This window comes from Myotis lucifugus, unplaced genomic scaffold (assembly GCF_000147115.1).
Source record: "Myotis lucifugus unplaced genomic scaffold, Myoluc2.0 scaffold_210, whole genome shotgun sequence".
Classification (NCBI taxonomy): Eukaryota; Metazoa; Chordata; class Mammalia; order Chiroptera; family Vespertilionidae; genus Myotis; species Myotis lucifugus.
In genome coordinates this window covers 1,996,243-2,011,828 of record NW_005871258.1, presented here as the reverse complement: position 1 = coordinate 2,011,828, position 15,586 = coordinate 1,996,243, and the positions used below count along the sequence as shown (strand labels likewise).

At 37.7% G+C, this 15,586-nt stretch overlaps 1 protein-coding gene across 9 annotated transcripts in view; it reads right to left on the bottom strand.

Annotated features, from left to right (window-relative positions):
* The window catches only part of REV1 (REV1, DNA directed polymerase), an 85,247-nt gene extending 79,788 nt beyond the window's left edge, over positions 1-5,459 (bottom strand). For 8 of the 9 annotated variants that reach the window (XR_002831415.1, XR_002831417.1, XR_002831416.1 and 5 more), the window contains exons 1-2: positions 5,396-5,459; positions 3,865-3,991 (exon numbers count right to left, since the gene is read on the bottom strand). Coding sequence is in view for 6 of the 9 variants with exons in the window: in XM_006097736.3 (XP_006097798.1) it covers positions 3,865-3,991; positions 5,396-5,449 (181 nt within the window). In the remaining 3 variants the exon portion in view is untranslated. Of the gene's footprint in view, positions 1-3,864; positions 3,992-5,355 lie in introns of all 9 variants that reach the window. The other variant, XM_023761475.1, reaches the window with a different exon arrangement.
* Positions 5,460-15,586: the final 10,127 nt, after the last annotated feature.

Here is a 15,586-nt window from a genome sequence, read left to right as displayed (position 1 = left end):
GGAAACCCAGCCCGTTTGAAATGAAAACTAAAAAAAAAAAAGACCGTACCCTTTTATGTAATGATGTTTACTTTGAATTTATATTAGTTCACACAAACACTCCATCCATGCTTTTGTTCCGGCCCTCCGGTCCAGTTTAAGAACCCATTGTGGCCCTCGAGTCAAAAAGTTTGCCCACCCCTGACCTAGAGAGTATCATGCTAAGTGAAATAAGTCAGTCAGAGAAAGACAAGTATCACATGATTGCACTCATATATGGAATCTAAGTAACAAAATAAACTGATAAACGGAGTGGATCCAGAGATATAGAAGCATGGAACAGAGTGGGGAATCTCAGAGGGAAGGCGGGGGAGGGTGGGTGGGTGGAAGGTAATCAACCAAAGACCTTGTGTGCATCTATGCATAACCCACGGACATAGACAATAGGGTGCTAAAGGCCTGGGGCGTGGGAGAGGGGAGGGTTGCAGGGGCAGGCTGGAGGGGGGGCAATGGGGGGGGAAAAAGGGGACATATGTAAGACTTTCAACAATAAAGAATTATAAAAATAAATAAAATTTTTAAAAAAGAAAAGGAAACAAAAAAAGAAATGGAGCCCAGATTAGTAGTTGCCAGGGGATAAGAGGGACTGAGAGCAGAAGAGAAGGAAGTAGGTTTGGCTATAAAAGGGCAGCATGAAGGATCCTTGTGGCGTGAAAATATTCTGTATTTTGACTGTATCATTGTCAATTTTCTGATTGATATTGTACTATGGGTTTATAAGATGTTTCTATTGGGAGAAACTGGGCAAAAGGTTCATGAGTTCTGTATTATTCCTTAAAACTGAATGTGATTCTACAGCTATCTCAAAATAATTTTTAAAAAATATATATTTTTATGTATTTCAGAGAGAGGCAGGGAGAGGGAGAGAGAGATAGAAACATCAGTGATGAGAGAGAATCACTGATCGGCTATCTCCTGCACTCCCCATACTGGGGATCGAGCCCACAACTCAAGCTGTGCCCTGACCGGAAACTGAACCGTGACCTCCTGGTTCATAGGTCAATGCTCAACCACTGACCCACACCAGGAGGGCTCAAAATAATTTTTAATTAAAAAAAAAAAAAGGATGGAAGACAAAGGAGTTAACCTTAACAAGGAGAAGATGCTTTTTGGGGGGAAAGGGGGCAAAAAGAAGAGAGAATGGATTGACAGAGGCAGAGTATCCAAAAGGCAGAGGATCTTCTCTCTCAGCTCAAGTTCAGTGCTAACTGGGTTGGGAGAAATAAGAGTTATCAAAGAGAAGTTCAGATGGCAGAATTGGAAGCTTTAAAAGAATCAAGAAAACTTGGAATATTAAAGTCTGCAGGGATCATGATTAAGAATTAACAATAAAACAGCATTCCCTACTAGTCTTCCTGCATCTAAAGCACTATTCTTCACTTGTTAATTCATTACATGGGTGTTGATTCTGTTTTATCTATAAAGCTGCAAAGTTTTCACTAAAACATTATTTTTCTAAAGAATTCTATCACCACAATTTGCATGTCCTATGAAATTCTGCATAATGGAACTTCACTTATAGAATTATAATGTAACAATAACAAGAGTAAAAATTAATATTATCTCTACCCTAAAGAAAAAGGGATAGTGATAATAATGGGTCCAAAATAAATAGGTTCAAAGAGAAAATGTCTTATGGTCACACAAACATCAGTGACAAAAGTGGTTAGAATTCCAGACTTTCAACCATGGTAGTGATTACTACAATACTAATTTTTCCCTCTCACAGTCTCTTTTTCTTCCTCTAACGTGAATAAGGTGCCATTGCAAACTGAGGACTCCCATAACTGGCTAATGTAACAAGCATTGTTTATTTCTTTTTGTTAACATTTTGAATCTTTTATAATACATCTCAGGATGGCCTGTGGAGCTTCAATGTTCCAGAATACCTAAGTAGAAAAGTTGCATGTGAATTTTTCCAAAGCTGCACCAGCAAATCATTTTAAGAATTTATTGTCAAGGATGCCTGATAAAATTCAATCAGACAAATGTATCAGTTAATTAAAACATAACTGTAAAATTCAACAAATATTTCCTGAGAGGTTACACCCAGTCACTGTAGAGGTACCAAAAATATAGTAGTAATGAAAATGTATCTCCTGTTCTTGTCTATAGTAAGATCTTAAAAATGCTAAGGTGCAGACAAATACAAGGTCCCACATAGGAGCATGAGAAGTCAGCCATGCCAGTAAGAAGACAATCAGACAACCAAAGGGAAGTTATATATAAAGAGTCTTAAAGATAAGCAGGTATCAGCCAGTTGAGAAGTGGAGAGGAAAAAGTATAAGAGGTTGACACAAATATTTGCAGCCATTCATGTCAAAATACACAAATTATCTTAATAGGAAAGAAATCCTAAAGAGAATGAAGAGAAACTTTAGCAGGAACATCTGACAGCCAGTAGACAAGTGGTAACTGTCCTTGCAGATGAGAGAAAGCTAAAATCTAAGTTGGCTGTGTGGAAATCCAGAAGAGGTTGCTTAGTGCCAGTGAAACCAAGAGAAAATGCATGAAATAGGGGTACAAGGCACCTCTCAAAGTAGACCTGTGGACAGGTGGTAAAACAAGAAGTTCACAGTTGAAATTCTGTGTAACAGAGTGATTAGAATTCCACATCTCCCCCCACCTCCCCCTAGACTCACAAAGAAGACTATCCAGTCCCTTCCAGGTACCAGACTCAATGACAATAGGCATAGCAAGAGGGGAGAAGTGATGTAGGAAATGAAAAAAATAATAGGAAGATTAAATAAAACTCTACTTTCTCAGAGTTATGGCACATTGCTTCCCCCTTGGCCACCAAAATGCTGACAGTTGGATTTATACGCTTCTCTAAGCAAGAGTCTGGGAAATCTTACATATATACCACCCTCTTCCTCCACCAGCCCCCAAATCTATAGGTAATTACAGTGGGAGATTTACCAGTGAAGTGACCTTACAAGATCCTCCTATATTGAGGTTCACAGTTTACAAGTACCACACGCATGTGATGAGCTTCCAATTAGCTGTTTAATCAAGATCACTACTGTTTTTAATTTTAAACCTCATTTGACTTTTTAAAAAATATGTTTTTATTGACTTTAGGGCAGCGGTTCTCAACCTGTGGGTCGCGACCCCTTTGGCGGTTGAACGACCCTTTCACAAGGGTCGCCTAAGACCATCCTGCATATCAGATATTTACATTACAATTCACAACAGTAGCAACATTACAGTTATGAAGTAGCAACGAAAATAATTTTATGGTTGGGGGGGTCACAACATGAGGAACTGTTTTAAAGGGCCAGAAGGTTGAGAACCACTGCTTTAGAGAGAGAGGAAGGGAGAGATAGAAACATCGATGATTGGCTGCCTCCTGTAAGCTCCTTACTAGGGATGGAGCGCGGGCATGTGCCCTGACCAGTAATCCAACTGGAGAACACTTGGTGCATTGGACGAAACTCAACCTAATTGAGGCCACACCAGGGCCGCCTTTGCCCTGCCCCCCTGCTCTTAGCTCCCCCCTGGGTTTCCGATCACTGTCAGTGGCCGCCTTTGCCCTGCCCCCCTGCTCTTAGCTCCCCCCTGGGTTTCCGATCACTGTCAGTGGCAGGGGGCTTCTTCCTGCTTTCCCTTTCGCCTCCCTGCATTGTGCCTACATATGCAAATTAACCGCCATCTTAGTTGGCAGTTAATTTGCATATCGCCCTGATTAGCCAATGAAAAGGGTAGCGGTCGTATTCTAATTACTATGTTTCTCTTTTATTAGATTAGATAATTTTTAAAAAGTCACTCTCAATCCTAATAATAATGCATGCCAAAAGAGTACCTAAAAAGTAAAAAGTACTCAACCTGTATATCCATTAACATAGATGGCAACTCCACTAAAAATTGTAGATGAAGTTCCATCCTTCTGCATTTCAGCATCTGATCGAAACTGTTCCTCCAATTTCTGGACCTTGGCAGCCATATATCCACCCTAGAATTAAAGAAAAGGTAAACACTAATCACAAAAGTTATACTTTTACCCCCATACCCCTTTTCTTAAAGAAACTTCTATTTAAAAAGACTTTATTCTGTGCCAATGACCAAAGTATAATGATGACAAAGGTGTAATGCTAAACATGAACCAGAGCCAAGGCAATAAAACAGGCAGGTCAAAAGAGACTTTTCCCTCTTTTGACTCAATTTTTAATAATTCTTTAACATTTTTATAATAATAAGTTATTTCAAAATATCAGAAATAAACAAAAATAAGAATATATAAAATGTCAGAAATAATAAATTTAATGCCACAAAATACTGTTCTTATCTATAAAATTAAGCAAAAGTTACATCAAAGTTTAAATCAATTCAAATTTAACACGTGGTCAATAAGTGTATATTTTAAATGGGCTTCCGCTATCTTCCGTATATAGAAAGCTTAAAAAAACTTCATGTAAAATGAAGCAGCTTGAAAAAACAGTATAGTCCTCTATACATGTAGACAAGAATACAATAAAGAATTCAGTGGCTAAATTCTGGATCTAATCAATCTATGACAAATTTTCATTAGATAACAGGAACCTAAAAAAAATATATAAAAACATTATTATTTTTCCTACAGACATTTACAAATCTAAAAAGCATGACTGAATTCAGCTACATTTCCCCCAAATATTTAAATAATTAAGCTTAATGATTTAAATTATCAATTAAGTTTTTATTGATTTATCTAGATCAATTAAGAGTATCAATTAGGTCTTTAAAAGAAAGCAGTAGGTATGCAGAAGTGGTACACATTTTTTTCAAAATGGAAATGACTTCATTGTTTTTGATTATTCAAATATTGAATGCTCACTGCCAATTTTTTAAATATAAAGAAGAAACTTTAAATTAGCTATGATCCCATTCATTGTTAACATTTTAGGATATTATTTTCAAAGTTTATATCTATGCCTCAGAGCATAGCAGCTTTACAAAAACAGAATCATATATATCAATATTCCTTTATAACACAACACCCTTTTAAGTCAAGACCATCTGCCAGTTTAAGAAATATAAAGCTAAATAATGGCTGCAGTGTTCCACTGTATAAAAATAATTTATGTAACCAATTCCCTATTCTTGGATAGCTAAGTTTTCCTGTTTCTCAGTATTATTAGCAATGCTGCAATAATATTATCACACAATAAATTGTGTGCACTATAATATTTATTTTCTCAGGATAAAATTCCTGCAAGTTTAGGGGTTCAAGTTGAGCTTTCTACACATTGTGAAAACTCAGAGTTGATATCTAAAGTGATTTATAATTTAGAAAATGGCTTAAATCACATTATAAGCTATAAAAAGAATGAAAAATACCTAGACAGTTCAATATAATTTTTATTCTTTTAAAACACACCCATTTTCCCCAGCCATCATTTTCAGCTCGCCTCCTCCATCCACCTCGTCTCATGGTGGAGTTTCTGTATTAGGGAGAAAAAATAAAATCAATCTTACAACATAATACACTAATTGATATTTTACTTCAGTATCAAGAAAAATAAAAAATTAAAATACAAATGTTTAATTCATAAAAGTTGAAAGTATAATACCAAGTGAAGAAACTTTTTCCAAATTTTCACAAGTGACATTTGTTCTTAAAAACACCCTCCTACAGGTGAGTATCAGGTTTTAATTACAAGTACTTCAAATTTAAACAGGAATATCTTTTAGACACTCCTGAGCAACAATCCCAACATCTACTTATGTAAAACATCACCAAATCTGACTAACATGGTCGTGATTACTTGTTAAGGATTAATCAGTGTTAACAGAACCTAAGAAAACACATTCCTTTATGAAATGACCTATAATATGGCTCTTAAACTCTGTCTTTGCTATTGCATACTGGGCACTTAAGAGTGCACTCACAGTGTAATTCATCTATTACGCAAAAAGCCCTTTAAAAAAATCAAGTAAAATAACACATCTACTAAGGCAGTGATTTTCAAGTGTGCCACACACAAAAGAAATTTTTTTAATCATCACCGGAGGACATGCTTAGAGAGGAAGGAAGAAAGGGAGGGAGGGGGATAGAGAGAGACAGAGACAGAGACAGAGACAGAGAAGCATTGATAAGAGAAAGAAACCTCAATGGGTTGCCTTCTACACATGCCCTGACCAGGAATCAAACTGGCAACCTTTCAGTGCACAGGACAACGCTTCAGTTATTACTTCTCTCAAGATGAGGCCAACCAACTGAGCCACTCCAGTCAGGCCACAAGAATTTTTAAAACATGCAATACCTGACTATTTAGTCAGGGGCACTCACCTCTTTTCCCTTAGATTGTCAAATTAAAAAACGACAATGGCCAACACAATAGCTGTCTGGTGTGAATGAATCAAAGTTATACCTATTTTTTTGGTTACACTGGCAAAATATGTATTGTTTGGTATGCCACAGAATTTTGGTAATTAGTTTATGTGTGCCATGAGATGAAAAGGTTGAAAAGTGCTGATCTAGGGATTTGATGCAGAAAGATTACACTGATAAACTAGGAAATCTGGCATTTTCCTTAAGGCAACACTTGACCATCTGTACTATAAAATTACCAAAATGACCAAATGATAGCTTAGTGGCTAGCAAGGTATAAAATGACTCCTAAGCCTGGCTGTTGTGGCTCAGTGGTTGAGCATCAACCCATGCACCAAGAGGTCACTGATTCAATTCCCAGTCAGGGCACATGCCTGGGTTGCAGGCTGGATCCCCAGAAGAGGGCATGTAGGAGGCAGTCAATTGATGTTTCTATCTTATCGAAGTTTCTCTCTTATCGATGTTTCTATCTCTCTCTCCCTCTTCCTTCCTCACCCTCTAAAATTCAATAAAAAACATTTTTAAAATATTTTAAAAAAATAAAATGACTTCTACATCAAAACATAAGGCTAACCCTAAATGGCTACATCTTGAGACATGACTGCATTATCCTTCATAAAATTAACATGATTTCCATTTAGGCATTTTTTTTCTTCTAGTAACTATATGTAGGTTAATATCAAATGGTTCCCCTATGTTACTGGAGAAACCTTATACATTATCCAAGTCAAATCAGCTTTGATATGGTTTTTAAGGTTTTGTTATTGAGTAACATCTTAGAACATGACAGCATATATTTTCTTTCAAATATTTCTATTCTTGGTATATTGTGGGATGTAGTTTCTCCTTTCTGACATTTATGTTAATTATAAATTTTTACTGTCTACCTTTGAAGGGTGCCTAAAAGATGTGTGGAGATATGCTCAAAGAGTTAAGTCCAACAGAGCAACAAAGTGCAAAGTGATTAACCCTGATTAGGGGCTGCTGGTGCTGAGGGAGAAGAGTTTTGTTTTTTCAAGTTTGATAAAGGCAGGGGCATGGCTACCCCAGGTTCTTCATGAGTCTCAGAACTGCCATATTTGCTTTGCTGAATACTTGTTTTCACGAGGCTTACTTTGTCCAGTCCCTCAAGATTTTTCCCCTTATCTTAAAGGAGTCTTGGGAAATTTGTTAACACACAGTCCTTGACTTCATATAACCTGAATCCATATATCTGCTCTAACAAGTAAAGAGAGTTTGGGAGTTCTGGCTATTAGATTATGGATGCATACCCACAAAAAGCAAATGCAACAATCTGATAAATGAGGCAAATTTTAAAAATACAATATATTTTTAGTTTAATTCATTTGCCCAATCATTTAAGAGCCTCTTATTTAAGATGCATTGTGTATCCACTGAGAAAGGCCAATATGAAAATCCTTACTGATGGGTTAATGAGGATAGACAAGTACGAAACAAAGCTGTAATAAAAAAACAAAAACAACAAACACATTTTAAAGGTTCTTTACCCATTCCAGAGTAATATAACTATCCCAGACAAATGTTTAAAGCTTTGAAAAGTAAAAGAAATGAGAATAAAGGAATTAAAATTGTAATTTCATCATTTCCACTAATTTGACCCATGTACAGCAAACTCCTAGTGGTCCAGGATTCAAAGAATAAGAAAGACCCCAAAAAAGGAAAAAGGAAACAAAAAACATATTTCATTTTATACATTCAAATTCAACTTGAGAAAATTCCATAACAAATAGTAAACTAAACAATATGGACGAAACTTTCTGCTGAGGAAGAGGAAAGCTACACAAAACATTGATTTTAAAAAATTGCCTCAAGGCATACAAGGTCCAGCAAATAATGTATTACTGGGCCAAGATTTAGAAGATGACAGAGAGGACACCTGCCATCTCATGTTACCTTTCCCCACACAAACTGGGACAGCTTTTCTCGCTGAGGGCATTTGGCAACTCTAGAAGAGTGGCTGAGAAGATGGACAATGTTTTTGAAAACAAAAATCACAGTATTAAGCGAACAGAAGTTGCAGTTCAAAGGTCTTCCAAGGATATAAATCTGCACACTTGGGATGAAGACCCTAAGAATAAGAGTAAGCTGAAAGTAGGCAGACCATACTTTGCAGAACATGTATCCTGCCACAGATTATTTGTCTTTGAAAACAAATTAAGGTGATTTTGGATTGTTAGTGCCAGAGTATCTGGTGAAGCAAATGTAAATCCTCAGTGGAGAACATCCTAAACACCACATACTTGTACAATCTTGCAAATATAATGTCTGGCACACAAACAAAACTAACCAGGCACACAAGATCACATGAGTGAGAACCAACAGAAACAACAAAATAAACAGATCCACAGACACTTCAGATACTGAATTTAACAAAGACAAGTATCAGAATATGGGTAAAAAACTGGGAAGTATACAAAGTAGTAATTAAATGCTAACTCTAGAATTGAAACATACCAGAAGTAGATGGGCAAATTAATAAATAAAAGCAAATAAAGAACAGTTGAAAATAAGTAACAAGAAAAGATCCAGATAAAGGAGTAACAGACACAAAATGATAGAAAACATGGGAGGGAAAAAGATAAAGGATATTTGAGAAGGTCTAACTTAAGTAAATTTGGGAGGGGAAAAATAAGAAAAACAAGTTTTATTTGAAGAAATTATGGCTAAATCATTCTAAAACTGATTAAAGATATCAAGCCACAAATACGAGAAATCCAGGGGGAAAAAACAGAAATCTATATTTAGATATATAATAGAAGTATGGAAAACTAAACACAAAAAATATATACATTGAAAGCTGACATGAGTAGGGAGAACAGAGTGATTCCATTCAAAATACTAAAAAGAACAAATTAAACAGACAGCTATCTTTCCAATTGAAACTAAAATAGAGTTAGAAGACAACAGTTCTGGGGAGAAAAAATCATTAACTTAGAATTCCATACCCAGAAAAAAATCAGTTAAGAATAGAATAAAGGCATTTCAGGCAAATAAAACAGAAGCTAATGGCACTAGCAAACTTGCACTGAAGGAAACCCAAAAGGATATCCCTCAGGTGAAAGGTAAATTCTCTTACAGAAAAAGAAAAGGCAAACAGTAAATATCTGGATAAATCAATGTTAAACAATGACTGGATAAAAATACAATACTGGCAATCAGTTGTTTGTAGCATTAATATATAGCTTAAGTGAATCCAAAGATTATGAAAAAGAGGAACTGTTTCTAGTCAAGGCTCTGTCACTAACTGGTTTCACTGATCTCTGAGAAATCTTAATTTCTTGGGTCACAATTAATATCACCTGGGTCTCTTACTGTAAGAGGTTAGAACAGTTGACTACTGGAGTTCTGTTAACTTAAAAAACAGGTAAACTAAGGAAAGCTCAAATTACCATAAACTGAGTTTATTTGGGAACTAGTGGCCTGGAGGTGCACGAAATTCATGCACATTAAAAGGGAATTAATTAGAGGAAATATTTTAATATTGCTATTTGCCCTTTCTCTATAATACAAGTGTCAGAGATGAAAGAAAATTAGTAAAATATATATGACAACCTCCCTCCTGTCAGAGTTTGCGGCGTGCCGCAGGACCCAGAGTCAAGTCCCCACCCAACCATATGCACCTCGAAAATGCAGGAGACCCAGACCCAGCTGGCCCCACCCCCGTCAAGCCCCGCTGGGCGGGGGGCGCAGCCTCTGGTCCCCCGTCAAGCTCCACCGCCCGCGGGGGCGCAGCCTCAGGCCCCCCAGCCTGGCGCCAGGCGGGGGGCAGGGCCTCAGGTCCCCCAGCCCCGGTGCGAGGGCACGATGAACATTTGCATATTAGCTCTTTATTATATAGGATAGCAGAAGAATTGCATGCTGTAGCAAGGTACAGAGAGCCTATGAGGGTGAAGGGAGCAGTATTTATTGGCAAGGAGTGCAAAAAGGGGGAACTTCAGCTAAAGTCTATGCAACAAGTCACTGGCTGGAGAATGGGGAGGGCGTTCTGGCAGATATTCACTGGTTTTGGTCTTCTGTAAATCAGGCATTTACAGGAAATCAGTCTCTTGGTTCTGAAGTTCACACATGCATGAGATTCTCCATTTCAAATCCTCCTGTTCCATTTTACATTGAAATCCTTTCACAGTTCTCTTTGGTGCACTACACAAGACACTGAAAAACTATTTTCAGAAACTAAATATAAAAAAATAACTATATCCATATTTGTTAGCAATGTATTTCAAGGATTTTATTATTTAACAATGTTGCTCCACATTTGTTTACTTATTATACAGATCCCTTTTACTTATTCCAGAAGGTGACAGATAAAGCAACTTGTTCTATCAAATTCATTTAAATAATCTATGTTTAGGCTAAAATGGCCCATGACAATAAATTAGGGGTAAAAACATAACTAAATCTGGCCTTTACTGAACACTAGGAGTGGCAACTTATCAGCCCTGTCACTGCTGGATGACATCAATTGTATAACTTTCAGACAGTCAATGCTAAGCAGTTCAGTATATAGCTGTAGATTACATTTCATATCACAGCTAATTATGTCATCTAAGAAATAACTTAGAGACCACATATAGGAGAACCCACACTAGACTACTAACGGCATAATACTTTGTGAAAGCATGATACTATAGTAGGCACTACTGAGACAAATGAAAAATAGGCACTCTGTATGAGTTCTAAAAAGAAATGAGCACCAATCAAGGAAATACTAGCTCTACAAATAAACTTAAAAGAAAGATTTTAGGCAGGAATAATGGGGGGGAAACCAGCAAACCCTGGAGCATCAAGTGAACTACATGACCCAGATCCATAATCCTGGTCAAGAGCAGTGACAGACCACCCTGGCAAGCAGCAAAGCTATCTGACAACCTGAACTGCATGGCCAAATAAAAGGGAGACTCAGGTGACAGGATGTAAACAGTAAGTAGGCTTATCACACTTCTGTTGATATGTACATGGCATCAAAGACTGTTTATACTTCCCTCATTTCGGTTAGACCCACACTCATCTGCTTTCTGATACTAAAGATACCACAGAATGAAAGTATGAAAAATATGCTAAACATGTAAAACTGCCTTGCCCGGCTAGCATGGCTCAGAGGTTGAGCCTCAACCTATGAACCAGGAGGTCATGGTTCAATTCCTGGTCAGGGCACGTGCCTAGTTTTCAGGCACAATCCCCAGTATAGGGCATGCAGGAGGCAGCTGATCAATGATTCTCCCTTATCATTGATGTTTCTATCTCTCCCTCTCCCTTTCTCTCTGAAACCAATAAAAGATAAAAATAAAAAATTGCTTTTAATCGTGTATATGATAGGAAGTCAATAAATTCTTGTTGAATAAAGAAAATAAATTTATATATAAAGCATGGTAGTAATAGCGATATGTCACAAATATAGTGTATCTCAATATATCAATATTCAAAACTCCACCTTGCATATTTAATCTTACCTACTCTTTACTTCTCTTATTTTAAAACAGATTTCCAAAAATTCACAATAGAATCCTGTGCTGTTTAATAGTCAGCAATATGATAGACACTCCTTCCTCAAAAAGTAGCACAGACAAGATTAGCAAATGACAGACACTTTTGGTGCTAACCAGAACCACAAAACAGGTAGAATTAAGTATAAATCATTTAAAGCAGTGGTCGCCAACTGGTGGTCCATGAGGTCCAAAAGCTTGGCGACCGCTGATTTAAAGGGTTCTAAAGACTACGGTGCTTCCTTGGAAGCGTGAAATCAGGAAGTAGCTAACATAAAACCCTGATCTTGGAAACTGGTATGCCATGAATAAAAAGTGAGGCTTACGTTTCTGCTAACCAGTAAGAATCTTTGAAAAAGGGGCTTTGTTAGTGCCCTGACGCCATATCCAGGGGAAAAGTCCCCCACTCTAGATGACTCATTTGCTTCTTCAAATAGTGCTCTCCCTAGCATAGAGGATGGCAAGAAGTCAGGCTATCACAGCTTGGGAGAAACAGTCCACAGAAATAAAACTGTTCTCATCCTCTCAGTTACCCACAACCTTCTGAACTACTAGTATAATGTGTCCTCTTGACTAACCCCACTCACTAAGAGAATGTCCTTCATGGACAAGCCATCCAATTCCCAAGGCAGACTTGTTAAGTAAAAAGTGCCTACTAGTTTTCAGATGAAATTCCTGCAGACTGGGTTCCAACCTACTAGGTGTACCAGTTAATAATGTGGATTTTTTCAGTAGGTGGAGTTACACATATGTTGATATATATGCGATTTGATATGTATGCTATTTTGTTCTATTGACAACAAGCTTCAAAACTTCATATGTCAAATTTTCTGAAGGTGTTAACATCATAGATATTTTTACACTTAAAAATGTCGAATTTCGTGCCAAAAAAAGAGCATTTGAGGGAAGTTTTAATTCATTACTTTATTTTGAAGAAAAGTGCTGCTGAATACTTCGGGAAGCTTATGGTGAACATGCTCCATCTCAAGATACTTGTGAATGCTGGTTTAAATGCTTTAAAAGTGATGATTTCGATGTGAAAGACAGAATGTCCAGGTCAACCGAAAAAGTTTGAAGACCAACAATTACAAGCATTATTGGATGAAGATGCGTGTCAAACTCAAAAACAACTTGCAAAAAGATTAAACACTGCTCAGCAAACAACTTCTGATTGTTTACAAGCAATGGGAAAGATTTTAAAGGAAGGAAAATGGATGCCACATCAACTGAATGAAAGACAAATGGAAAACCAGAAAGTCATCAGTAAAATGTTGCTTCAATGGCACGAAAGAAATTCTTTTCTGCATCAAATTGTGACTGGCGATGAAAAGTGGATTTATTTTGAGAATTACAAATGCACAAAATCATGAGTTGATCCAGGTCAACCATCAACATTGACTGCAAGGCCAAATCGCTTCGGAAAGAAGACAATGCTCTGTGTTTGGTGGGATCAGGAAGGTGTAGTGTATTATGAGTTTCTAAAACCAAGTGAAACCATTAATACTGATCACTACCGACAACAAATAATCAACTTGAACCTCACTCTGATCATGAAACGACCAGAATGTGCCAGAAGACACAGCAAAGTAATTTTGCTTCATGATGATGCACCATCACACACTTCAAAACCAGTTAAAGCAGTGGTTCTCAACCTTCTGGCTCTTTAAAACAGTTCCTCATGTTGTGACCCCCAACCATAAAATTATTTTCGTTGCTAGTTCATAACTGTAATTTTGCTAATGTTATGAATTGTAATGTAAATATCTGATATGCAGGATGGTCTTAGGCGACCCCTGTGAAAGGGTCATTCGACCCCCCCCCCCCCCCCGCAAAGGGGTCGCAACCCACACAGGTTGAGAACCGCTGCTTTAGACAATAAATTAAAAAATAAATATAAAAGGCTAGTCAAGCCCTGCCCAGCTGCTCATTGGTTAGAGCGTCAGCCAGTGGACCGAGGGTCATGAGTTTGATTCCTGGTCAAGGGCGCATACCTCGGTTACAAACTCGATGCCCCAGCCCCTGTCAGGGTGCAACCAATTGATGTGTCTCTCTCACATCGATGTTTCTGTCTGTCTCAATCTCTCTTTCTCTCTCTTCCCATGCTCTCCTTCTACTCTCCAAAAAAACCAATGGAAAAAATATCCTCAGGTGAGGCTAGATCTTCTATATACACACACGTATAAAAGCCTAATATGCAACGTGTCCTCTCGGGAGTTCGACTTAGAGACCAGGAGGTTGATCGCTCACTATGACATGCACTGACCACCGGGGGCAGCGTGGAACAAAGGAAGGCCCTGGCCTAGGGCCCTTACCCATGTACGAAATTTCGTGCACCGGGCCTCTAGTAGATAGATAAAAAAGGCTAATCAAAACCCACTAAAAAAGAACATCATTTTGACTTTTTTACTGCTTGTTGGTGGATATTGATTACCTCCCCACAGAATGATGTTAACCACCAGGAGCAATCATTTTCATGCAAAAGTAGTATTTCATCCACTTTCTAAAGAATTATCAACATTATAAGTTTCCAAATAGTTTGTAACACACCAGCAAAATTCCCACTACATATTCAGAAAATGTCCAAATACATATTCATCAGCGTTAATTTGTTGGCTACATATTTGTAACTCTATAAAGTATACTAACTATTAAATAATGCAATTGATTTTGAGTGGCTTTTATTCAGTCTCATTATTCTAGTTATACTTGACTTACGAGTTTAATTCGTTCCGTGACGGAGCTCATAACTCAATTTACTCGTATGTCAAATCAAAAAGTAAACGAGTGAGACACGTGATGCTGGGCTGATGTTGTGGCGTTCACTGTGACGTTCGCTGTGCCAACTAGCGGTGGGGTATCTGAAGCTGGCTCGTAACCCGAATTTTAGCTCGCAACTCAAAGCAAAAAATCGGCCGAGAGACGGCTCGTATCTCGAAAAACTCGTTAGTCGGGACACTCGTAAGTCAAGGCCCACTGTATGTGCATGTAAGGGTTTATCCTCAACTTAAATAGTTGTTGGGTAGGTGCAGCTACTGCTGCTCATCTGCCAGTCCATCTACCAGCAGCATGACTGGCCTGCGTGTCTACAGCATGTTGGTCACTGGGTCACTTGAAATCAAATCCCAGCAGAGTGAGGTAACCCGCACCCTGGATGGGAAGTGCATCCAGTACCAGCTAATAGACATCTCCCAGGACAACACCCTGAGGGATGAGATGGGAGCCTTGGCAGGCAACCCACTGTCAGTGGGAATGAAAAATGATGTAGCTACTATGGAAATCAGTATGACAATTCCTTAAAAAAATAAATATAGAATTACCATATGACCCAGAAATTCCACTTCTGGGTATATACCCAAAATAATTGAAAATAGGGTCTAGAAATGGTATTTGTACACCCATGTTAATAACAGCATTATTCACAACAGCCAAAAGGTAGAAGCATCCAAAGTGTCCAGTGACTGATGAATGGATAAGCAAAATGTGGTATATACATGACAATGGTGTATTTTCAGCCTTAAAAAGGAAGAAAATTCTGATACATCCTATAAGGATGAGCCTTGAAGACATTATGCTAGGTGAAAATAAGCCAGCCATAAAAAGATAAATAAATACTGTGTGATTTTACTTATATGAGTTATCTAGAGTAGTCAAATTCATAAAGACAGAAAGTAGAATGGTGGTTGCCAGGGGCTTGGAAAGGGGGAAATAGGGAGTTGTTTAATGGGTTAAAGTT